The sequence below is a fragment of the Scyliorhinus torazame genome, chromosome 17, assembly GCF_047496885.1.
Source record: "Scyliorhinus torazame isolate Kashiwa2021f chromosome 17, sScyTor2.1, whole genome shotgun sequence".
Taxonomy (NCBI): Eukaryota; Metazoa; Chordata; class Chondrichthyes; order Carcharhiniformes; family Scyliorhinidae; genus Scyliorhinus; species Scyliorhinus torazame.
Window position 1 is genome coordinate 74,988,286 of NC_092723.1, and position 26,113 is coordinate 75,014,398.

At 49.0% G+C, this 26,113-nt stretch overlaps 1 protein-coding gene across 1 annotated transcript in view; it reads left to right on the plus strand.

Annotated features, from left to right (window-relative positions):
• LOC140393542 (synaptonemal complex protein 1-like) overlaps nt 1-26,113 on the plus strand; it is a 93,233-nt gene that overhangs the window by 9,495 nt on the left and 57,625 nt on the right. The window contains exon 2 of the mRNA XM_072479836.1: nt 16,431-16,580. Coding sequence (XP_072335937.1) covers nt 16,431-16,580 — 150 coding nt within the window. The remainder of the gene's footprint in view (nt 1-16,430; nt 16,581-26,113) is intronic.

A 26,113-nucleotide genomic window follows, 5' to 3' on the forward strand; every position in this document is an offset into this window, starting at 1 on the left:
GTTATGCCGCCTGCGCACGTAAGTGTCCTGGCAGTTTTAAGGAGATTTCGTCTATGGCGCGTCCTCAACATAAATGCCGCATCCTGTAATACGCTTCCCGTTTAATACAGTGCAAGAACCATCCACATATATTCTCAAAGGTGCGCGCGTATCTGTGTGCTGGGGTCTCTGGGGTGAACTACCTATCTTTTTGGGGGGTGTTTTTGCGATAAAGGGGCCTGTGTTGTGGTGCGGTGAGATGTTTTCACATTCGTGGGGGGTGCCTGGGTACTGAAGGTTGTCTGCTAGAAAAGTGTGGGTCTTGGTCCTTTTAACAGTGATGTCCCGTCCCTGCAAAAGAAGGGTCATCTGGCTGCTCTGATCTGGCTTACTGTACCGTCCTTAAGTCGTCCGTCTAGTAAAAGTTGGGTGGGGGGTGTTCCGTGAGGATTGTGATGGGGTTTAGTCCGGTGATTTATGAAAAGTATTGAACTGCCCAGAAAACTGCGAGCAGGTGCCTTTCACAGGCCGAAAATCCCTGCTCCACAGGATCTAAAACTCTGGAGGCGTAAGCCACGGGTCTTAACTGTTCGTGCTGTCCCTGGAGGAGCACGGCCGAAAGGGTACGCTCTGTGCTGGCTATCCCTATAACATAGGGGGAAAGCGGGTCTGGAACCTGTAATGCGGGGGCTGCAATGAGTGCGAGCTTTAAAACATCTACAGCATCCGTGTGCTGCGGAAGCCATTCCCAGGGGGCCCCTTTCTTTAGGAGTTCCGAGAGGGGTACTGCTTTGGTGGCGAAACCGTCAATATGGTTCCAGCAGTAGCCAACCAGTCCTAAAAACGATCGGAGGGCTGAAACATTCTGAGGAAGGGGCAATTTGACAATCGAGTCAATTCTTTTATGCTCGATCTCGCGTTTACCATGCATGATAATCGTTCCCAAATATACCACTTTGTTTTCCAAAATTTGGGCCTTTTTGGGGTTCACTTTGCATCCAATTTGCTGTAGGAGTTCCAGGAGTTCGGACAGAAGCGCGATGTGCTCTGCCTTGGTGTCTGTCTGCAGTAATAGGTCGTCTACATACTGGACCAGACATTCAGGGCGAGAAAATTTTGATAATCCATTGGCCAGCTGTCGGTGAAAAATGGAGGGGGAGTTGTGGAATCCTTGTGGAAGGCATGTTCACGTGTACTGCTGACCTTTAAAAGTGAAGGCAAATTTATACTGGCACGCTTTTGCCAATGGAATGGACCAGAATCTGTTACTGATGTCCAAAATTGTAAAATATTGTGAGTTGAGTCCCTGTTTGAGCATGGTCTCGGGACCTGTGGCTACCGTGGGGGCTGCTGCGGGGTTGACTTTGTTGAGTTCCCAGTAATCGATGGTTAGTCGCCATGATCCATCGGGCTTTCTCACTGGCCAAATCGGGGCATTATTAGTAGAGACTACTGATCTAAGTACCCCTTGTTCTAACAGGCTATCAATGACTTTTGAGATTTCTCCCTCTGCCTCTTGGGGAAATCCATATTGCTTCTGGGGTCTAGGGTCAGGTCCTGTTATTTGAACCGAACCAACCATCCTGCCGCAGTCATGTTTATGACTTGCAGATGCGGTCCTGTTTTTGTGAAGAACTGCCCTTGCATGTTTGTCTGCGCTAATCGTGCTCGGGTCAAACCAAAATCGCCGACTGCGCTAATCTTATTAGCATACTCACCTACTGTGAGCGTTGCGGGGGCTATTGCAGACTTTGTCATTTTCCAGACATTGATTTACTGGGTCAAATGAAAGGTTGCGAGAGTTCATGAAATCGATGCCCAAAATATGTTCTGCTGTGTGGTCGAGATCGACCGAAACTATGGGGTGTTTTGTTGTAATATTGCCAATTTGAATGGGTACAGGGGCTGTGATGTGTCCCTGTTGTGAGTGGCCTGTGAAGCCGCTGAGGGTGATTGTGGCTGTAGTGGGCCACGTGTCTTTTTAGAACATGGTGGAGGAATTAATTGTGGCGCGGGACCCTCTTCTGTCCCAGAGAAATTCGATGGGCTGTCCCCGTATTTTCGCTGCAACTACTGGTCAGCCGGACCTATCCCAAAGGGTGTCGCAGACCCAGGTGGGGAAGCCCGAACACCGTCAGTCAGTTCCGTTCATGTCTGTCTGGTCTGAGCGGGTGCTTACACTGTGTATGGGCTTTGTCCTGTTACTATTTAGAGTGCCTGCCTGCTGGGCTCTCTGTGGCTTTCGTGGGGCATTGCACTCTCGTGCAAAATGTCCTAATTGTCCACAGTTGTAACACTCCTGTGATTTCTGTGGGGGGCTGTTCATGCCTTCGTTCACCCATGCAGGGTTCTGGTGCGCTTTAACTGCTTGGATATCTGCCTCTGCCTACTTTCTTCGGGTTTTCTAATCGCGGTTTGTTGTGGACAGATTGCTCCTGGGAGCAATCTGTCCAGCAACCTTTGTAAAACCCACTTTTCGTTGTGCGCTTCTTCCGAGGGGTCATAATTGGTACAAGCTTTTTGTCCTGCCTCTGGAATGGGAGATAAGGTTGCCGGTCCATTTATTTGGCCATGTTGCCTGGGGACAAATGGGCGCGGTCTAAGTTCCCGAAAATGGCTGTAAAATGGATCCACAGGCATCCAGCAAACGCTGTGGGGTGTTCTGTTTTCTTCTGCTTCACTTATTCAGGCCTTCTACTGGGTCACCTCTGTTATAACCGATCGCGTCTAGGATCGTCGTGTGCATCTCTGCAAGGGTCCCTCCTCCTACATTCTGTGGGTTGGGAAGGGCTGCTACAACAGAAGGGTCTAGGCTTAAAACTGTGAGCTTCACTTGCTCATGCTCATCCAGGCCATACATGGTCGCCTGCTGCTTCACTCTAGCAAAGAAGTGGTGGGGGTCTGAGGTGGGGAGGAACGGTGTGATCTTTTCGCACGCGTCCCGTAATTGGGTCACGGTTAAGGGGGTGGTGTAAAGGAATTCCGTGACTCCTTCCGATGTGACTGTACAGTGGGTAGTCACTGGATTCATGGGTGCCTGATCTATCTGCTCTTTCGGGGGTTGGGATGCTTTTCTCCTTTGGGGCTTTCCTTGCGCACATGTTCCCTGTACATATCTCTGCGCGGTTTTGTTTAGTTCTTGCCAATCAGGGCTGTCTTCTTCATCTAATTGGGATCCAAAGGTGCTTTGAAACCCATTTTGCACTGAAAGCAAAGACTGCAGTTCCGCAATCTGCTTCCTGCATTTTGCATGACCCACTGAGCTTTGTCTGTGCTCCGTGGTGGCAGCATGGAGTGCTCTTAACGCTGCTTTTCGATCGCTGCACTGCCTTTGCAATGCCTCTACCTGTTTCTCTGTCTCTTCTCTTACCAGGACTGCACGTTGCGTGTCCTGATAGGCCTTATCATATTGAGTTTGGAAGCTGCTCAAATGCGCTAGACGAGACTGGTGTGCCCACTTGGCATCATCCACCTCTCCGTCCTTTGCTGCCAACTTCCTTCTTAAATCTATATTCTCTCCCTCGATCTCACTAACATCGACCTTGCTCATTCGATGTCTCTCTTCTATCTCTTTGCGGAGCGTCCGAACGACCTCCTCTGTGCCTCGCAATTGTGCCAAACAGGACACGATTGCCATCAGCTTGCAAGCTTTTCCCAAGCTCATGATTTCTGACAGGTTCTCCCACCAAGTATGTCCGATACTCCCGGGACCTGTTTCCTCATTATCACAGAATTCACTTCAAAGGGGCCATCCTTTCCCTTTGAGATATTTTCTGATCTCTTCTTCCCAAACGGGACACTGTCTTACTCTATTGCTGGTCGTTGCGACCTCGAATTCCTGGGGGTTCATAAGGCGTTCCATTGCCTTCATTGCTATTTTTCCTATTCTGAATGCTTTTTAAAAAAATTTGGAACGAGGGGTACTAAGGCGGTGCTGTAAACACGGGTATGGCGTTCGCTATTTTCCGGAATACAAACTCCCGACAGTTTTTCACAACAAAATCTATCAATTTTACCTTATAGCCCTGTTAGTTACGCATGCATTAACACGCTTCCGAACTATGAGGATCGAACACTTGTGGTTTTTTCTGTTCCCAATTGGATTCTTAATTCAAATTTTGGGTTCTCCCGGAGTGGTTAGGCCACTTGTAAATCGGGTCCCACCAGAGTTGCCAGTAAATGTTGCTAACTTTGGTTGGCTCTTAACTTGTTGCCCGTTGTGTCTTTACTTAATTTGCTCTGTTTCTATAACCTTTGCTCTAGAGTCGCCAGGTAACTTTATGATACCGCCAGGAGGTTCAAGTTCAGGTGCTGATCAATAACTAAATACACCAGTTAGTAAGTTTCAAATCAAAACACATTTATTACACACAGTCAGTCACTACTCATGCATAAAACTCTACTTACTAGACTATCTCTAACACTAAAAGGCCTATACTTAGCTTTGGAACTGGCCCACCAGGTCAGGGGAACAAATGGCCTTTTGTTCGATTCTGAGTCTGCAGGATTCAAAAGCTGGTATAGGCTGGTAGCTAGGAGCGCCTAACTCGTAGCATGCGTTGACTGGAGACTTACTTGGTTGATGTAGCAGCTAGGCAGGTCACTGTCAAGAGTTGTTTCGAGCTGCTGAGTGACCCTGCCAAGAAGGACGAATTGAACTTGGGGTCTCTACTTTATAGTCCCCAGGGGCTTCGCGCCGTTCGGGGCGGACCCCGTATCTGGTTCTAAGTGATTGGACTAGGTTCCGATCACTTGGGTCGATTTCTCCAATACTGGAACCGTTCCCTGATCGCTGGGTGGTTCCTGAGTGTCCGTTGGCCTTCCTTTGTCTTGGCTCCTGCTGGCGCCGAGGAGTCTGGCTTGGCCTTATTCACCTTAAATGTTTCCAATTGTTCCCGGGGATCGCTCATTAATATGCGGATGGTTGCTAGTTTCAGTGCTGTCTGGGTTTCTGCAAGTTCTAATACACAGGAAACTTTGCACCTGCTAGTTTTTCCTGGCTTGACTGAATTTCCCTGCATTCTTTGTGGATCTCCATTTTAAGTCGGGAAGTGACCAACCCAGGTGGCTACAATTGGAACAGCATTTCCCACATCTACATCATGTATAGCCATTTTATTCTTTCCAATTTATCTCCACAAACTTGCCCATGTGATATTAATAACTCTTTCAGGTCAGTCCATTTTTCCTCTGGAAGGTAACTCAACAATTTATCCCAATTTTTAAGAACATCCTCGTTTTCCAATTTAATTTGAGGTATGTCAAATTCAAAGTCATCCAGATTTGGTTTGTCACTTGGAGTCAGAATCATTAAAACCACCTCCTTTTTCTCTCCTTCCCTTTCAAAGTACCTTTTAAGCATATTCATAAGACACGCGGTGAGTTTCCTTCTATCCGGTGTTCGTACTACATAATTCACCTCACGCAATTTCCTTTCAATCTTTATCTCCACTGGCAAAACTATGAACTTTGAATTTCTTGTCCGCTACCCATTTGATCAAATTTTGTGCAACATTAAATGTAGTCTTGCCAATTCACCTGCTCTATTTAATCGTTCCCTAAAATTTGACATGTAATCCAATAATGTAAGTTCCGATTTCTCACTCACCAATTTTTACTTCTCAATTTAAGTGGTCCTCTTACCTCATGACCAAAAATTAGTTCAAAAGGACTGAATTTGGTTGACTTATTAGGTGCATCCCTTATTGCAAACAGTACGAAAGGAATTCCTTTATCCCAATCCTCTGGATAATCTTGACAATAAGCCCTCAACAAATGTCTGATGCCACCTTTCTAAGGCTTCCTGCGATTCTGGATAGTACGCAGTTGATTTAAATTGTTTTATTCCTAAGCTGTCCTCTTTGAATAACCTTGTGGTAAAATTTGATCCTTGATCCGATTGTATTTCTGTGGGTTGTCCATATCTAGTAAAGAATTGAAGTAACTCCTGCACAACCTTTTTAGCTGTAATATTGCGTACTGGAATGGCCTCTGGAAACTTAGTAGACACATCCATTATAGTCAAAAGATATTGATTCCCACTTTTTCTTTTAGGAAGCGGTCCTATGCAATCAATTCAAACCCTTATAAATTGTTCCTCAAATGCTGGAATGGGTATTAAGGACGCTGGTTTTATCTCTGCTTGAGGTTTCCCTATCACTTGATATGTGTGACATAATCAACAAAATTTAACTACATCTTTCTGTAATCCAGGCCAATAAAAATGTTTTTGTATTTTAGCTTGAGTTTTCCTTACTCCCAAATGACCTCCCACTGGTACCTCATGTGCTACTCGCAACACCTCCTTTCAAAACCCTACCGGAAATACTACTTGATGAACTTCTGCCTACTTTTCATCTGCATGCATATGAAAAGGTCTCCATTTCCTCACCAAGACATCATTTTTACGGTAATAAGACTCTGGTATACACTCAGATTCCTCTACCGTGTATGCTTTCTGATGTTATTTCTATATCTTTCTGTTGTAACTCCGCCACTTTTCCTGAATTAAATATTGCCTCATCCTCCACCTGTTCTTGTTCCTTTTCAACCATCTGATCAAAAATCGTTTCTGATAATTGTACTTCAACTTTATCTTCACTGTCAGATTTCTCCTCTTGTCTTTACCTGTGACATTGCGACCTTGTTACTACACAATCCGGAAAAATCCCAGGATATTTGTCCTTCAACGCTTCAGTTGTCTGATTTTCCACTGGCTTATCAACCACAGCAGGCATCACTTCCACCTGCGATCCAGCTATATCATTACCCAAGATAAACTGTATTCCTGGGCAAGATAGTTTCTCCATTACTCCGACTACCACTTCACCACTCTTCAATGGACATTCCAACCTTACCTTATATAATGGAACACTACTCTTCTCACCCTGAATTCCACATATTACCACCTTTTCTGGCAATATACTTCCCAAACGACATAACTCCTCGTCGCTTACCATTAAAGATTGACTAGCTCCCGTATCTCTTAAAATTGTGACTTCTTTACCTGATCCTTCTGGTACACTTGAGTAAACTTTACCCACACAAGTAAATTATTTAAAGACATCTGGCACCTTCTTATCAATCACCTCTTGTCTGGCTCTACAATCCTTTGCACCTCCTTTGCTTCACTTGGGTTTTCCTTTACCACTTTAACAAACCCAACTGTCTTATCATGTTTTACCACATCAGCCATCCCAGTGCTTTTCTTCAACCACCAACACTGTGACTTTACATGGCCCAGTTTATGACAGTGAAAACATTTGAAACTTTCATGCCTCTTCCACCGTCCTGGATTTATTTTTTAATCTGCGGTACACTCTCCTTATTATCTCCCATCACATCGCCTTTACCTTTACCACATGAGTATTTCTCATGTCCCCAGCTTCTATCCCTCACAGGTTGAAACTGATATCCAAAACCAAGCTTTGATTTCTGAACTAATTCATAATCATCTGCCATTTCTGCCGCTAACCTCGCAGTTTTAACCCTCTGCTCTTCCACATGAGTTCTCACTACATCAGGAATTGAATGTTTAAACTCCTTCAAATGTATAACTTCTGTATGGGCGAGGCGTTTTCAGAACCCCAAAATGTATCATGGAGTTCAACCAACCTCTCCCTTTAATGGATGTGTTGCTTTTCCTAGCCCATGGCTTGTTCCCTAAGTGTGATATTACAATTATGGACACATGGGTTTATAAACACAAAACACTGTTCATTCCATGAACTCAACTTAACATCATAAATACATATTGGATCTCTTAACACCCCTTACTTCAAAGATAACTCAGAAAATATTGCAACAGTAAATAACTCCTTAAAATGTTCCTTCAAACTTCCAAGAGACTTAACACCTTTAAACAGTATCACATCAGGTTAAAGGCTTCACTATTATTAGTTTAAATCACCCAAATGATCCAGAGATAGTCTTTCATGACAGATATCCAGTTCACTGCAAAACACAGACACACACCCAGCTCTTTTCAAAACTGAAACTAAAAACCTGCAAAATGGCTGACCTAAAACCCAGCTCCACCCACTCTCTGACATCACTGTTTTCTTAAAGATACATTGCTTAAACATCTATATCTTAAAGGTACCCTCACATGACCACTCCTCTGAGAGCTTCATACGTTTGGTGTATTTTCAAAGCCCTTATCCAGCTATCACAATTACTCTGTTTGATCCTTTCAAATTCCATGTATGTTTGACCAGGTTGTTTCCTTAAATTTCTAAACCTTTGTCTGTAGGCTTCAGGCACTAGTTCAAATGCACCTAAGATGGATTTTTTCACCTCCTCATACGTCGCAGATACCTCCTCCGGTAGTGATGCAAACACTTCACCAGCCCAACCTATCAGCTTTGTCGCCTGCGAATTTTAACTGGCTGTCATGTTTCATGTCCATTTTCTGAAGTTCAAACTCTCTCTCTATCTTTTTCCCCGATCTGTATATCCCTTTCTCTTTCTTTTAGTTCTGCTGGGGCTATTCTTTCTGTTTCCCTTTCGTCTCTCTCTTTTTTCTCTCTCTATTTACCTTTCTTTTTCCTCTCTCTCTCTTTCGTATTCAAGCTGCTTTAGTTCTTTCTCATGTTCCAATTGTTTAATTTGTAACTGAATTTTTGCCACTATTTCTCAGGCAACTTTAAATGCTTAGCCACTGCCATAATTACCTCATCTTTTCACATTTTGTCAGGTAATGTTAACTGAAATGTTTTTGCCAAATCTAATAGTCTGCTTTTAGTCTCTATCCGTAAGGTACTGCATGTGAACGCCTCCACCCCCAAAAACTTCAGACCCTCTGAAAGAGCCATTGTCCACAACACACTCCCTACTTAAACAATAATACCACACCTGAAAAGCAACCACAATATGCTCACCCCTCACTGTCATTAAGGTCAGTAAGCCAATCCAATAGATAGAGTTTTATCCCCGACGAGCCCCCAATTTGTTATGGGCCATGGTTTAGAGAACCCCAAAGTGTACCATGGAGTTCACCTGACCCACAGCTTTTAATAGATTGTGGTATGGGGAGCACATGGCCCACTCTACAGGTGGTGATACAGCAGAAATGGAAAAGTATATTTTAAAGCAAAACAATGTTTATTCTATGAACTCAAGTTAATGTTTTTAAAACATACAGTGAATATCTTAGCAACCATTAATTCAAATTCAACCCCCAAAGAATACAACACTAAGTAATCCTTTGAGCTTTCCTTTTAACATCCATAAGACTTAAAACACCCTTTATCAGAAGCACATCAGGTTAAAGTCACTATTGTTATTAGTTTTAAATCACCAGGATCGATTTACAGTCTTTAGATTACAGAGAGACTCTAATACACCTTCTGGCTGTGACTGCAGCTATCCAGTTCTGAAAACGAAACTAAAACACACCCTGCAGCAAACAGCCTAAAACGAAAGTAAAAGGCTGACAGACAGCCCAGCTCCACCCACTCTCTGACATCACTGCAGTAATAAACACCCATTTCTTAAAGGTACTCTCACTACAGATACTTTTATATATACCCATTTATAAACACCCATTTCTGAAAGGTACTCTCACATGACACTTCATACTTGTGACAATAAAAAATTATTATTATTCGTAGTATTTACAATGCAGATGGACACCATTCAACCCATCGAGCATGCACCGGCCCTTTAGGAGCACTAAGCCCACACCTCCACCCTATCCCCTCAATCCAGTAACCCAATCTAACCTTTTTGAACACCGAGGGCATTTTAGCACCTATCCACCTAACGTGCACATCTTTGGACTGTGGGAGGAAACCGGAGCACCCGGAGGAAAACCACACAGGCACGGGGAGAACGTGCAGACTCCGCACAGACAGTGACCCAAGCCGGGACTTGAACCTGGGTCCCTGGAGCTGTGAAGCAACAGTGCTACCCACTGTGCTACCATGCCAAGGTCAGCAGCCTCTCCTTCTAAGTCACAATCAGTGATGTTTCTGGGAGGAATCAGTCCACTGTGGCGACCTGCACTGGAGCTAGGGGAGTGGTTGATCCCATTTTGCGTGGTCTCCACGGTTACCACCAAAGCGGCAGTCATGGGGTTCAAATCTTGTTAATGCATCAATTTTGCATGTACGTACAGGCTCAGAATAAGGACAATGACTTTGTCTTGTCACTAGTCTTTGTCTTGTTACTGCTGCGCAGTGGAGGGTCAGTAAGAACCCATCCATATTCTTGTATTTTGCTGATCAACCTTCTAAATTTTGGGGCAACGTGCAGAGATACACTCCCCTCACTCCACCACGCTGCGGCGAACTCGAGATCGGGTTTCCCAACTCTCGCTGTTATTGTGACATCCAGAATTCTGAGACCAATCTCACAATGAATCCCCCTTTGCAAGACCATGGCCCTCCCACAGCCCCTGAAATATCCTTCAGGACGTTCCCCTTACTCTCTCATGGTTGCCTGGCCCCAAGTTTGGACACACATTTTACTCTGCGCCATTCTAGTGTGAAAGTGTCCGGTTGGAAAGTATTGTCAAAGAATAAATTATACTCACCAAACCATAATGCTGCCTTCACGGCTTGCCTGGGCGCATCCCATCATCACCGCCATATTATGTGGGAGCTTGGCCGTTACTTATTCAACTGTAGCGTTCTTCCTCCCCAACTGACCAGACGACACTTAGCGATGACTTTCAGTTCAGAACATGGGGTGGGATTTTCCGCGAACAGGCGGGGCAGTCAACTCCGGCGCTGAGGAGTGGCGTAAACCACTCCGGTGTCGAGCCGCCCCGAAGGTGCGGAGTCGTCCGCACCTTCAGGGGCTCGGCTAGCGCCGGTGTGGTTTGCATCCCGCCGGCTGCCGCGGAAGGGGCTTGGTGCCATGCCAACTGGCGCCGAAGGGCCTCCGCCGGCCGGCACGAGTTGGCGCATGCACGGGAGCGCCAGCGTGTGCTGGCGTCATCCCAGAGCATGCGCAGGGGGATCATCTCCGCGTCGGCCATCGCGGAGGACCACAGCAGCCGACACGGAGGAATAGAGTGCCCCCACAGCACAGGCCCGCCCGCGGATCGGTGGGCCCCGATCACGGGCCAGGCCACTGTGGGGGCACCTCCCGGGTCAGATCCCCCCACACCCCCCCCGAGGACCCCGGAGGCCACCCGCGTAGCCAGGTCCTGCCGGTAAGTACCTACTCTAATTTACACCGGCGGGACTGCCGAAAACGGGCGGCCACTCGGCCCTTCGCAGGCCGGAGAATCGCCGGGGGGGGGCCGCTGCCAGCAGCCGCCGACCGGTGCGGCGCGATTCCCGCCCCCGCCAAATCCCCGGTGCCGGAGAATTCGGCAGCCAGGGGAGGCGGGACTCACGTCTCCCCCGGGCGATTCTCCGACCCGGCGGGGGTCGGAGAATCCCACACTTTATTTTCAAGCTATAGCAGGGGAGCAAAGCTACCACTAGATGGCGTGCCAACTCCCCGATCACAAGAAATACAGCGTAATTATATATTTTTCTTATCTTTCAGGTAATTAACATACACCAGTCAAAATAATACATTTGTTCAGAGATTATCTCTTATCCATTCACAACTACTAACTAGGATTACGTGGCGCAGTGGTTAGTGCTGCTGCCTCATGCGCCGATGTCCCAGCTTCGATCCCGACTCTGGGTCGCTCCTGTGTGGCGTTCATTCTCCCCGTGTTTGCATGGGTTTCACCCCACAACCCAAACATGTGAGGTGTAGGTGGATTGGCTATGCGAAATTGCCCCTTAATTGGGAAAAAATTAATTGCGTACTCTAAATTTATAAAAAATAAACTAGAATTACGTAATACGTTACATACGAGTATAATTACCAATCGTAATACATGGAAGATAGGTGGCCTTTTGGCCCTTCGGGCCTGCTCCGTCATTTATCATGATCATGCCTGATCATCCAACTCAAGCCTAACCCTGCTTTCTCCCCATAGCCTTTGATCGCATTCTCCCCAAGGTCTATATCTAGCCGCCTTTTGAAAATGATTTAGCCGCCTCTTGATCGGTTGAACCAACTACTTCCTGTGGTAATGAATTCCGCAGGCTCACCACTCTTTGGGTGAAGAAATGTTTCCTCATCTCTGTCCGAAATGATTTACCCTGAATCCTCAGACTGTGACCCCTGGTTCTGTTCACACCCACCATTGGGAACATCTTCCCTGCATCTACCCCATCTAGTCCTGTTAGAATTTTGTAAGTGTCTATGAGACCCCCCTCATTCTTCTGAACTCCAGCGAGAACAATCCTAACCTCGTCAATCTCTCCTCATATGACAGTCCCGTCATCCCTGGAATCAGTCTGGTAAACCTTCGCTGCACCCATCCCTGGAATCAGTCTGGTAAACCTTTGCTGCATTCCCTCGAGAGCAAGAACATCCTTCCTCAGAAAAGGAGACCAAAACTGCACACAATTCTCCATGTGTTTTTTACACAAGAGGGTAGTGGGTGCCTGGAACTTGCTACTGGAGGAGGTGGTGGAAGCAGGGACGATAGTGACATTTAAGGGGCATCTTGCCAAATACATGAATAGGATGGGAATAGAGGGATACGGACCCAGGAAGTGTAGAAGATTGTAGTTTAGTCGGGCAGCATGGTCGACACGGGCTTGGAGGGCCGAAGGGCCTGTTCCTATGCTGTACATTTCTTTGTTCTTTGTGTGGCCTCACTTGTATAATTGCAACAACACATCCCTGCTTCTGTACTCAAAACCTCTCGCAATGAAGGCCAACATACCATTAGCCTTCTTTACCACCTGCTCGACCTGCTTGCTTACCTTCAGCGACTGGTGCACAAGGACAACCAGGGCCACTGCACACTCTCCTCTCCCAATTTACAACCATTTAGGTAGTAATATGCCTTCCTGTTTTTGCTTCCAAAGTGAATAACTTATCCAGATTATTCTGCATCTGCCATTGATTTGCCCAATCACCCAACCTGTCCAGATCATGCTGTAGGATCCCTGTATCCTCGTCACAGTTCACCCTCCCACCCAACGTGGTATGATCTACAAACTTTGAGATGTTACATTTTGTTTCCTCATCCAAATCATTGATATATATTGTGAATAGCTGGGTGACAACTCGAGATGAAGAGGATTGGTGTATTTTACACACACACAATGCGAGAAAGGTGTTTTGCAACATCTGCCCATTTCATACTCATGCAATTAAATAGGATACTGGAAAGGGGTACAGGACAAGACCATGATAAAAAATAAGGGGCTGGATTCTCCGCACCCCGATGCCAAAATCGTGTTCGGCGATGGGGAAGAGAATCCAGTTTCTCGCATGAAATTGGGGCCGCCGCCGGATCGGCGATTCTTCGCAGAGTATCCACCACCTCAGGCCATTGTCAGAAGCAATTCACCTCAGGGCTATTCTCTGCCCCAGACCGGCCGAATTCCCGACGGCATGGATTTAATCTGGTCCTGCCGTTCGGGATACTCGCGAGGCGGCTGCAGACTCAGTCCGCGGCCGCCACAGTTGGGGGCGGGCCGATCGGAGAGCGGGGTTGGGATCTCATTCGGTACTGTGCTGTTATTGTGCGGGCGGTCAGGGTCGGGCGTGCAGCCTATTGGGGGCACTATTTCCACGGTCCATGGAGCATGGCACAGCCGCTGGAGGCCGTCGCCATGCGCATGCACGGCCTCTGAGTGCGGGGGGGGGCCATATCGGCAGCTGGAGCTGCAAGCTCCACGACAGTTGCCTGCTCGCCCCCTGCAAGGCTGTAAATCCGTGGCTTTTTGACGCCAGTTTTTCTGGCGTAAAAGACCACACTTTTCATGATCGGGATATAGTCCCTGAAACGGAGAATCCAGCCCAAGCGCTATGGCTTTGCATGAGTCTACAGTCCAGAATAAACAGTCCAATGGTGTACTTCTTCAGACGGTAGCAGGTTATTGTTGCAGGGTGATCCGTCTTTCCAGGGGTAAGCAATTCCACAATGAGAGTTAAATTGGTCTTGAAGGCACAAATACTGAAGTTCCAATGTCTCAATAATTCACACCATTGATGAAGGTCTGTCAATATACCTGGTCAGAGCAGGTTCTGCTGCTACCTGCTCAATAGCAAATGGTAGACTGCCGAGGTTCAGTTCCACAGTTCTAGCAGCTTAGTGGTTATGTGACATATCTCCCACCACGTCTCCTGGGTGTCAGACAAATGATGCATATTCCCAGGTCTGCGAATCTCGAGATGTTTAATAGAGGAGTCAGGGTCTTTTTGTACTTTGAGATACAAAATCGCCAAGATTCTTCTTTAGAAATGTAAAGAGTCTTTATGCATTCTTGGGATGGGGGAGGGTCATGGTAGGGCATTAGTGCTCTTTCAGAGAAAACAAGTTTGCTGTTTGTCTGAAGGTTAGAAATTCCTCCTCTTTGAGTCATGGCTTGCACAACCTTGTCCATTTAAAAAAAAAAAATAATGACCAGTTTTCTGTTTTCTTTCGATATCAGCTAGTGCAGGAAAAGCAGAGTGTAGCCCGCTGGCTGCAATGATGGCTTTTCCCACCATATTTTTAGACATTCTGAAAAAAAGTGTAGGGACGAGTGCCATGACATCATACGGCCAGCATGCCATAACAACAACTAAGGTTCTTGAAAGAATGAGGTGCCCTTGATGTAAAAACGATAAAAATAGAAAAGGAGGAACGTTTCCCACACCAAGGACATTGTTCGGGACCCCCCCCCCAGACCATGGGATAATCCCAACCCCCACAGAACCACCCCCAGGGAAACAGAACCCCCCGCCCCCCCCAACCACAGACACTTTCCCCTGACACCTCCCCCACTGAAGCCCACGGACCCCCTGACACCTCCCCCACAGAACTGCCCACTGGCACTTCCCCTTGGCAGGGACAGTGCCAGGGGCAATGCCCGGTCAGGGCTGTGCCCAGACAGTAAAGGTTATTGTCAAGGCATGACCTTCTCCCCCCTGGACGTTGTACCCACCTGTGCACCTGCAGAGGGTTTTGTTTACCAGATGTACTGATGCACTATCAATTACGACAAGACGAGAGTAGAATGTAATCGAGGCTTTATTACATAGAAATGTGTGGCCTCCTACAGCAGCTGACGAAATGGCTGCTGTTCGGAGAGCACACACATTTATACTCCGCCTACTGGGCGGAGCCAGCAGGCAGGGATCTACCCCCGTACCTGTAGTACAGGGGCCTTACCGTAATACCCATATATACAAGATAATACACAGTGGTGACTACCACAGGTACGTTGTGGGGGACTTCCGTGATTCATGGCGGCATGCCTTCGTGCTGACGTGAATGAACAGTCCAACATGGGCTGCATTGGTAGTTAAGATGTAAATGTAAATAGGGAATGACAGGGGTAGGTACAATCAAGCGGAGAATTCCTACTGCCGTAAAATCTGTTTTGGGATTCTTGCTTGACTCTTTGCCCACTCCACCATTTGCACCCACTAAAAACGGGGCAGAAAATCTCCCAAAATAATTTTGTAGAGTAGCCAGGTTGATGGAGATATATATTTTTTTCTCCCCTTTCCTTGGGCTGGGACACTTGATGTAGGACGTGATTCAGATACTGCATTGCACCCAGTGCGGAGCGGGGTGCAACGAATAAATCCCAGGGGAGCCCCAACTCGTTACACCTGGCGCGATCCAGATAATGATTTTTCAGTGAGCCATTAGGTGTCAATGGCCGCACCTGTGAGGCCTCAACCAGATGCCGTTTACCACTGGTTTCCACAAGCATGTACCAGGCGTGATGTCACCTCAGGGGTTCTCGCAGGCCATTAGAGCCCCTGAGGTGGTCAGCGACAGGTAATGGTAGTGCCCTGGCATTCCCCCTAGCACCTGAGAACTTTGGCAATGCCAGGGTGCCAAGGGGGCACCACCAGGGTGTCAGGCTTGCAGGGCCGAGGTGTCCGGTTGCCACTTTGGCACTGCCAGGAATCAGGGTCTGGGGGGCATGCCCATGAAAGGGGAAGATGAGGGGGGGTTTGAGGGGACAAGAAAATGTTTGGGGTGTGATGGGAGGGGTTCTCAAAGCAGGAGGGATGGGTCCTGAAAGGGGGAAGGATGTAAAGATCGGGACAGCTATTCAAAATTACACTCCTATCTGTGGGGAGCCTGTCCGACTGGTGAACTCAGCTTGCCAGTGCAGAAAAACTGTCTAAGTGTGGCTTCAGTGTGGGGAAATTCCCTGATGTCCCCAAAAAATGGAAAAATGCTGTTGAATAATGGTGTCAATCTCGGCACTGCAGCCGTCAAGAAACACCTCGCCAAACGTGCCTGAAACTGGACATCGCGATTTTTTGGATAAACTGCGCCCAAAATCTTTTTTAACTGTGTTGTGCGGTAAATTCTTGAGAAGGAGTATTCTCGCTTTAATTTTTAAAATGTAGAATATTTTTGATGGGGTGAAAGGATTTTCACAATAAGTAACAATTAGTACTTCATATATTTTCAGACATATACAATAAGAACACCTCCCTTCATTCAAAATAAAATTCTGAAGGGCACAATGAAAGCACCTTGTGGTGAAGTACTGCAGAAAAAGAGAAAAGTGGTTTTAGACCTGGATGCACAGTCGGATAGCTCTGAACACAGTGATCTTCTGGTAAAAGATTTTTATAGTGCAAATAATTACTTTGATCGGCTTATGTACAGTGAATGTTTAAACTGAGAAACATTTATGAAATATAAAGCTATCCAATGTTCAACTCCTTTGCAGTATTGGGTTGTCATTATGGAAGGCCATATTTAAAGATCAACCACCAAGAATGCTATGATTAAGAGATATATAAGTAACCTACCAATAAAAGCAATGATATTAAGTAGTTGAAGAATTATACAGGATGAATGTCAAAGACTACATAATATGCAGCCACAGTCACTTATAGCAGGGATATTTAAGTGGACACGATTTGTTCAGTATAAGAACTGGATGGTCAACATGAGAAAATACGTGTTGCAAGTTTTTGTTATTGTACTTTGAATGAATAAATTCAAAATCAAAGGGCAAGCTAAATAACATTGTTAAAATTGATGCCAGTATCCATTATGTTCATGCACAGAGAGTTTTGCTGCAGTGCACAGGTCTCTGAAACGTGCTGGAGAACATTGAAAGTTAATAGCACCATAATTGTGTCTGGTGATAACCCATGAACATAAACATTCAAAGCTTTTAACTCCTGCATCTTCTTTATAACCATGTACTCCAATATTATAACTGTGACAAACCACCACTGGGTCTACCACTGGTTGACGCCCTATATAATCAACTTGGTGAGAATGACAAATTCTTCCTTCTAGCAATCTTCTAGCAATCGCTGGCGGATGTAGTTTGATTTCATGCCTGTAACATAAGCGTCCCTGACCAACAGCTTCGCGTGTTGGGTAGCCGATACCGCGTGGCAGTCACAGTTCCGGCAGAGTACCCGCAAGGCACGCAGGAATTCTGCGAGTGACTCCCCAGGGCGTTGTCATCTCGTGGCAAGAAGGTGCCTAGCATACACCTCGTTCACAGACTTAACATAGTGTCCCTTCAGCAGCATTATCGCCTCCGTATACGAGGGGGCAACCCTGATGAGAAGAAAGACTTGCGGGGTCACCCGTGCATGGAGGATCTGCTTCTTTTGGACGTCGGTTAAGTTTTCGGTGGGACTTCCGGTTGCGGTGATGCCGAGCTAGCCGCACGTTTCGGCGGCTCCAGCTCCGACGGACCTTCGGGCTCTTTTAAGAGCCCCAACGGGGAATTTTTTGAAGACCCAACCCGGTGTGGGGTGTGTGAGAAGGGAGTCCCCCCCCCCAAACAAAGGAGGAAAAAACTGGCGGCGGCGGCTGCAGCCCGAGGAATCGTCAACCAAAAGGTCAGAGGGAGAGAAGTACAAGGTGGCGGCGGAGAAAGTGCAGGCGACATGGGGGCCTGAGCAGGATGAAATCGTGAGACGGTGTGTGGAGCTGCTGAAGAGGGAGGTGCTGACCCCGATGCTACAGGCAATTGAGGGGCTCAAGGAGACATTAAAGACCCAGGAGACAGAGCTCCGCGTGGTGGAGCAGAAGGTGACAGATATTGAGGACGAGATCCTGGGCCTGGCGGTTAAGACTCAGACGCACGAGGCACTTCATAAAAAGTGTACTGAAAGGATCGAGGCCCTAGAAAACGGAGCGCGAAGGAAGAACCTTCGGATACTGGGTCTCCCTGAGGGTGTGGAAGGAGTGGACTGTGGAGCGTACGCAAGTACGATGCTGAGCTCACTGATGGGTGCTGAGGCCCCTACGGGCCCCATGGAGGTGGAGTGGGCAAATCGGATTCTGTCGAGAAGACCAAAAGCGGGAGAACCACCGAGGGCGATAATCGTGCGATTTTACCGCCTTAAGGTCAGAGAAGAGGTCCTGAGATGGGCTAAAAAGGTGCGGAGTAGCAGATGGGGAGAATGCTGTGGTACGGATATACCAGGATTGGAGTGCGGAGGTGGCGAGAAGGAGGGCGAGCTTCAACCGAGCCAAAGAGGTGTTGCATAAAAAGAAGGTGAAGTTTGGGATGCTGCAGCCGGCAAGACTATGGGTCACGTATCAGGAGAGACACCATTGTTTCGAGACGGCGGAGGAAGCATGGTCCTTCATCAAAGAAGAGAAATTGGATCGGAACTGAGTGACTGATGCTGCAGGAAATGTTATTGTTATTGATTTTGTTAATGTTATGGTTGAAGTTAATTGAGAAGTAAATTGGGAAGGGGGGAGACATTGGGGAAATGTGGGCGCCGGTGAGGGGGGAAAGACGGGACATAGTCGGAGAATGGGGAAGGGGAGGGGGAGGGGAAAGGGAGCTGCGCCATAAGAGGCGGGTCTGGTAAAGGGATGTTCCCGCGCCAGAAAGAATAAGGCGGGAAGACAGGCGCAAGGCGGATGGGAGTTCCCCCACATGGGGGGGGGTCGAGGAGTGAGCAGGAGTAGCCGGGGTCAGTTGAAGTCAGCTGACTTACGGAAGTGATATGGGGGGAGCAATCATGCTAGATAGGGATCTAGCGTGGCGGGGGGGGGGGGGGGGGGGGGCGGGCAGCGGGAGGGGGGGGGGGACAACTGGGTTGCTGCTGCGGAAATCCAAAAGGAAATGGCTAAAGAGTGGGTGGGCGGGGATGGTGTGCGACGCTGGGGGAGCGAGCGGGAGCGCGGAGGCGGGATATGGGACTGGTCTAGAGAAGGTAATGGCTAGTCGACACGGGAGGGGGGCAGGTAGCCCCCTAGTGAGGCTGATCACGTGGAACGTGAGAGGCCTGAACGGACCGATAAAAAGGGCCCGAGTGCTCGCGCATTTGAAAGGACTAAGGGCAGACGTGGTTATGCTCCAAGAGACGCACCTAAAGGTGGTGGACCAAGTTAGGCTAAGGAAAGGATGGGTGGGACAGGTGTTCCACTCAGGACTGGACGCAAAGAACAGAGGGGTGGCCATTTTGGTGGGGAAACGGGTAGCATTTGAAGCAAAGAACATCGTAGCAGATAGCGGAGGTAGATATGTAATGGTGAGTGGTAGGCTGGAGGGAATGGAGGTCGTGTTGGTTAATGTGTATGCCCCAAATTGGGACGATGCGGGATTTATGAGACGGATGCTGGGGCGTATACCGGACCTGGAGGTAGGAAACTTGATTTTAGGAGGGGACTTTAATACGGTGCTGGACCCGGGGCTAGATAGATCCAGCTCAAGGACCGGAAGAAGGCCGGCAGCGGCCAAGGTACTTAAGGGGTTTATGGACCAAATGGGGGGAGTGGACCCATGGCGATTTCTTAGACCTAGGGCTAGGGAGTTTTCCTTCTTCTCCCATGTCCATAAAGTGTACTCCCGGATAGATTTTTTTGTTTTGGGAAGGTCGTTGATCTCTCGGGTGGAAGAAGCTGAGTACTCAGCCATAGCGGTTTCGGATCATGCCCCACATTGGGTGGACCTGGAATTAGGAGAGGACAGGGAGCAGAGAACACTCTGGCGAATAGATGTGGGACTGATGGCGGACGAGGGAGTGTGTGCAAGAGTGCGGGGGTGTATTGAGAGATACCTGGAGGTCAATGACGACGGCGAGGTCCCTGTGGGAGTGGTTTGGGAAGCACTAAAAGCGGTGGTCAGAGGTGAGCTGATCTCTATTGGGGCCCACAAAAGGAAAACAGAGGCCAAGGAAAGGGAAAGATTACTGGGGGAGATTTTAAGGGTGGACAGGGAATTTGCAGAGACCCCGGAGGAGGAATTGTACAGGGAGAGGAGACGACTCCAGACGGAGTTTGACCTTCTGACCACCAGAAAGGCGGAGGTACTGTGGAGGAAGGCACAGGGGAGGAGGTATGAATATGGGGAAAAGGCTAGTCGCCTGTTGGCTCATCAGTTGCGAAAGACGGCAGCAGCGAGGGAGATAGGAGGAATTAGAGACGAAAGGGGAGACACGGTGCGAAGGGCGGGAAAGATAAATGAGGTGTTCAGGCTCTTCTATGAGAAACTGTATAGGTCTCAACCCCCAGAGGGAGAGGAGGGGATGCGGCAGTTCCTGGACCACTTGAGGTTCCCGAAAGTGGAGGAGCAAGAGGTGGTAGGCCTGGGGGCGCCGAATGAGGTGGACGAGGTTATTAAGGGACTGGGAAGCATGCAAGCAGGGAAGGCCCCGGGGCCAGACGGGTTCCCGGTGGAATATTACAGAAAATATGTGGACTTGTTGGCCCCGTTGATGGCGAGGACGTTCAATGAGGCCAGGGAAGGGGGGACTCTACCCCCGACGATGTCGGAGGCGACGATATCGCTAATTATGAAGAGGGACAAAGATCCGTTGCAGTGCGGGTCCTATAGACCTATTTCACTATTGAACGTGGGCGCCAAATTGCTGGCAAAGGTACTGGCATCGAGGATAGAGGACTGTGTCCCGGGGGTGGTGCACGAAGACCAGACAGGGTTCGTAAAAGGGAGACAACTGAATGTTAACGTGCGACGACTATTAGGGGTGATAATGATGCCCCCAGTGGAGGGGGAGGCAGAGATTGTGGCGGTAATGGACGCAGAGAAGGCATTTGATAGGGTGGAGTGGGAGTATTTATGGGAAGTGTTAAGGACGTTTGTGTTTGGGAACGGGTTTATTAGCTGGATTAGACTTCTTTATGGGGCTCCAACGGCAAGCGTAGTTACAGGTCGACATAGATCGGAGTATTTCCGACTATATAGGGGAACAAGACAGGGATGCCCGCTGTCTCCATTGTTGTTCATGTTGGCAATTGAACCTCTGGCCATGGCGTTGAGAGACTCCAGGAAATGGAGAGGGGTGATTAGAGGGGGAGAAGAACATCGAGTCTCGTTATACGCGGATGACCTATTGTTATACGTGTCGGACCCAGCGGGGAGATGATAGAGGTTATGCGAATTTTGAAGGGGTTCGGGGAATTCTCGGGGTATAGGCTAAACATGGGGAAGAGTGAATTATTTGTGATACATCCAGGGGACCAGAGTAGAGAGATAGAAGGCTTGCCGCTAAGGAAAGTGGAAATAAACTTCCGATACCTGGGGATTCAGATCGCTAGGAGCTGGGGAACCTTGCACAGACTTAATCTGACACGGCTGGTAGAACAAATGGAGGAGGACTTCAAGAGGTGGGACATGCAGCCTCTATCGCTGGCGGGCAGGGTGCAAGCAATTAAGATGATGGTCCTCCCGAGGTTCTTATTTGTATTTCAACGTCTCCCTATATTAATCACCAAGACCTTTTTTAATAAAATAGACAGGAGCATCACGAGCTTCGTGTGGGCAGGGAAAGTTCCGAGAGTAAGGAGGGGGTTCCTTCAGCGTAGTAGGGACAGAGGAGGATTGGCACTACCGAACTTGGGCGATTACTATTGGGCCGCCAATGTGGCAATGATACGTAGATAGATGATGGAGGGTGAGGGAGCGGTGTGGAAAAGACTGGAGAGAAAGCCCTGTAAAGGGACGAGTTTAGAGGCGCTGGTGATGGCGCCGCTACCGTTCTCACCTAAAAGGTTTACCACGGACCCGGTGGTGGCGGCAACACTGAATATCTGGGGACAGTGGAGGCGACAGAGAGGGGTGCGGGGAGCCCTGGTGGGGTCCCCTATCAGGAACAACCATAGGTTCGCCCCAGGAAGAATGGATGGAGGATTTCAGAGCTGGTACCAGTTGGGAATTAGGAGGGTGGGAGATTTATTTATAGATGGGACTTTTGCGAGCTTGGGAGCATTGGAGGAAAAGTAGAAGTTGCCCTGGGGAAATTTCTTGAGATATATGCAGGTGAGGGCGTTTACTAGACAACAGGTGAGGGAATTTCCGTTGCTCCCGACACAGGGGATACAGGACAGGGTGCTTTCAGGGGTGTGGGTCGGAGAGGGCAAGGTGTCAGAGATTTATCGAGAGATGAGGGAAGAGGGGGAGGAGTCGGTGGGCGAACTAAAAGGAAAGTGGGAAGAAGAATTAGGGGAAGAGATAGAGGAGGGTATGTGGGCTGATGCCCTAAGCAGGGTAAATTCCTCTTCCTCATGCGCCAGGCTTAGCCTGATTCAATTTAAGGTGCTACATAGAGCACACATAACGGGAGCAAGATTGAGCAGGTTCTTTGGAGTGGAGGACAAATGTGGGAGGTGTGGCGGGAGCCCGGCAAACCACGCACATATGTTTTAGGCGTGCCCGGCACTGGAAGGGTATTGGAAGGGAGTGACGGGAGTGATTTCGCAGGTGGTGAAGGCCCGGGTCAAACCAGGCTGGGGGTTAGCTCTATTTGGAGTTGCGGAAGAGCCGGGAGTGCAGGAGGCGAAAGAGGCCAACGTTGTGGCCTTTGCGTCCCTAGTAGCCCGGCGCAGGATCCTACTCATGTGGAAGGAGGCGAAACCCCCCGGACTGGAGGCCTGGGTAAATGATATGGCCGGGTTCATTAAACTGGAGCAGATAAAGTTTGCCCTGAGAGGATCGGCTCAAGGGTTCACCAAGCGGTGGCAGCCATTTCTCGACTACCTAGGGGAACGTTAAAGGGAAGACAGATGACCAGCAGCAGCAACCCAGGGGGAGGGGGGGGGGGGTTAGTTTAGTTTAGGTCAATAGATAATGGGGTTTTGTTACTTGTGTATTGTTAAAAATTTCTGTATTGTTACTGTTGCGTTTGTTTTGTAAGAGGGAAAAATTGTTGTTTGGGAAAAAACATTTCAATAAAATATATTTTTTTTAAAAAGTTTTCGGTGAAGGATCCGAGGCACGCTTCAAAGCAGCTTATCCAGTGCTCGAAAGTTGCAGTGGCGTCGGTTGCCTGTGGCTTCAGCTCCAGGCGATCAGGCTTGAGTGATGAATTCATATTAGATGTTTAGTATATTAAATTGATGTGCCATCAATGAACACACGACGAGTGGTGAACGTAACTGAGGCTTTAATACACTAAACAGAAAGCCTCCTGGCCTCTGATCCCAAACTGGATCAGAGTCGGAGACTAGCCACCTTTATACATGAGCCCGAGGGGAGGAGCCACAGGCGGAGCCAGCAGGGACAAGCTCAGGCATGTAACAATGCAATACAATACAACACAGTGGTTTACCACACCGATTCCGCAGAGCAAACCCCAGACAGCAAGCAGCCATGCCACCAAGGAGACCTGCCACGATTCGGAGGTGCCATCAGCGCAGGGAGTGTCACCAGGAGGACCACCACCCAGTGCCACAAGAAGCTCAACGACCTCCACGGGGCTGCCTGGGTCCGTATCAGCCCCTTGGCACTGGTCCGCCTGTCATTGCTGGCCAACCCCCTGCCCGGCGGCTCTCCCCTGGCCCCAGTCCCCAAGATCTGCCACCCCCTGCTCCTACCATCAGTAGCTAAGGACAGGTAGGATCACAATTGTTTCCATGAAAACACTGATGTTCCTGTCTCCACATGATTTGCATGAGCAACTGTGTGGTGCTGACCAGATTGTTCCCCGGACACTTGTCCATTATTTTCAACCACCGAGGTGTGTGTCTTTGCGCTGGTGGATGGTGGGGATGATAGCTATGACGCCTCGATGGTGGCATCCTCGGAGCTCTCCTCCAAGATGTTCTCTTGGGGTGCAGAGGGATGGTCACCCCAGATGGGTCGGCACCATCAGACGTGTAGTCAGTGGGAAGGAAAGATCTGTGGTAAACCATTGTATTGTATTGTTACATGCGTGGGCTTGTCGCTGCTGGCTCCGCCTGTGGCTCCTCCCCTCGGGCTCATGTATAAAGGTGGCCAACCATCAGCCCTGCCCTCATTCTGGGACCGGCTGCCAGCAGGTGTCTTTAAGCTGATTAAAGCCACAGTTTTTCTCCCGACTCCTCGCCTGTCGTCAATTGATAGTACATCAATTTAATCAGCTTAAAATTTTCAGATGAATCCATCGCTAAAACCTGATCGCCTGGAGCTGGACCCCCAAGCAGCCGAGGCCACTGTTACGTTTCAACACTGGCTCCGCTGCTTCGAAACGTATGTCGAGTCCTCCGCAATCGCCGTCGCTGAGATCCACAAGCTGCGAATCCTCAACTCCCGGGTGAACCCACAAGTATTCCTTATCATCAGGGACGCTGACTCGTACGAGGATGCGATAGCGCTGTTGAAAGGACAGTATATTAAGGGAGTCAACAAGGTGTATGCTAGAAATCTCCTTGCCACGAGGCGACAGCGCCCCGGAGAATCGCAAGCCGAATTTCTGCGCACATTGCGGGTACTCGGCCGGAACTGCAATTGTAAGGCGGTATCGGCTGCCGAGCACACGGAGTTGCTGATCCGGGACGCCTATGTCGCAGGCATAAAATTGAATTACATTCGCCAGCACCTACTAGAAGGGGGTACACTCGACCTCCAAGAAACAGTACGGATTTCGGACTCATTAGAAGTGGCCTTCCTCAACTTGGAGGCTACACCATGCGGCACCCTCGTGGACACCGCCATCACCCGACCCAGGGGTGCTGCAAGCCTGTGCCGCGCAGCAACCTGCCAATCCCGGAGGCCACAAAATGCTACTTCTGTGGCCAGGGTAAGCACCCCAGGCAACGCTGCCCAGCGAGGAGCGCGATCTGCAACGGGTGCGGTAAGAAGGGCCACTTCTCTAAAGTCTGCCAGGCCCGACCTGTTTGTAAGCCCAGCAGCGCTGCGTGTAACTTGTGGGGGCCGCCTACTTCAACACCACCCGCCATGTGCGACCCATGGGGGCCGCCATCTTCGACGCCACCCGCCACGTGTGACCCGCAGGGGCCGCCATCTTTGATTCGCCCCTCCGCCTCCTTCCGATCGGCCCGCCCACCTTCCGAAGATCGCCTCCATCACCCTCGACCTCATCACCTTGCCAAATCCATGATGCCAGTCCGGATCAATGGTCACGAGACGACCTGCCTGTTCGACTCCGGGAGCACAGAGAGTTTTATTCACCCAGATACGGTACGGCGCTGCTCCCTCCAAATCTTAGCCGTGACCCAGAAAATCTCCCTGGCTTCCGAATCTCATTCCGTGGAAGTTCGTGGGTACTGTGCTGCAACCCTCAGTACGGGGCGTTGAGTTCAAAGGGTTCAAACTCTATGTCCTCTGCGCTGCCATGCTACTAGGTCTTGACTTCCAGTGCCACCTCAAAGGTTTTACCCTGTAGTTCGATGGACCCCTGCCCCCCCTCATCGTATGTAGCCTCTGGACCCTTAAAGTCGCCCCACCCCCGCTCTTCGCCAACCTCACCCCGGACTGCAAGCCCGTCGCCACTAGGAGCAGACGATACAGTGCTCGGGACAAGTCCTTTATCAGGTCGGAGGTCCAGCTGCTGCTGCGGGAAGGGATCATAGAGGCCAGTACTAGCCCCTGGGGAGCCCAAGTGGTGGTCGTCAAAACTGGGGAGAAGCACAGGATGGTCATCGACTATAGTTAGACCATCAACCGGTACACGCAGCTCGATGCGTACCCTGTTCCCCGGATATCTGACATGGTCAACCAGATTGCGCAGTACCGGGTCTTCTCCACCATCGACTTGAAGTCCGTGTACCACCAGCTCCCCATCCGCCCGGAGGACTGCCAATACACTGCCTTCGAGGCAGATGGCCGCCACTACCTCTTCCTCAGGGTCCCCTTCGGCGTCACCAATGGGGTCTCGGTCTTCCAACGGGAGATAGAACATCGAACATTACATAGAACATTAC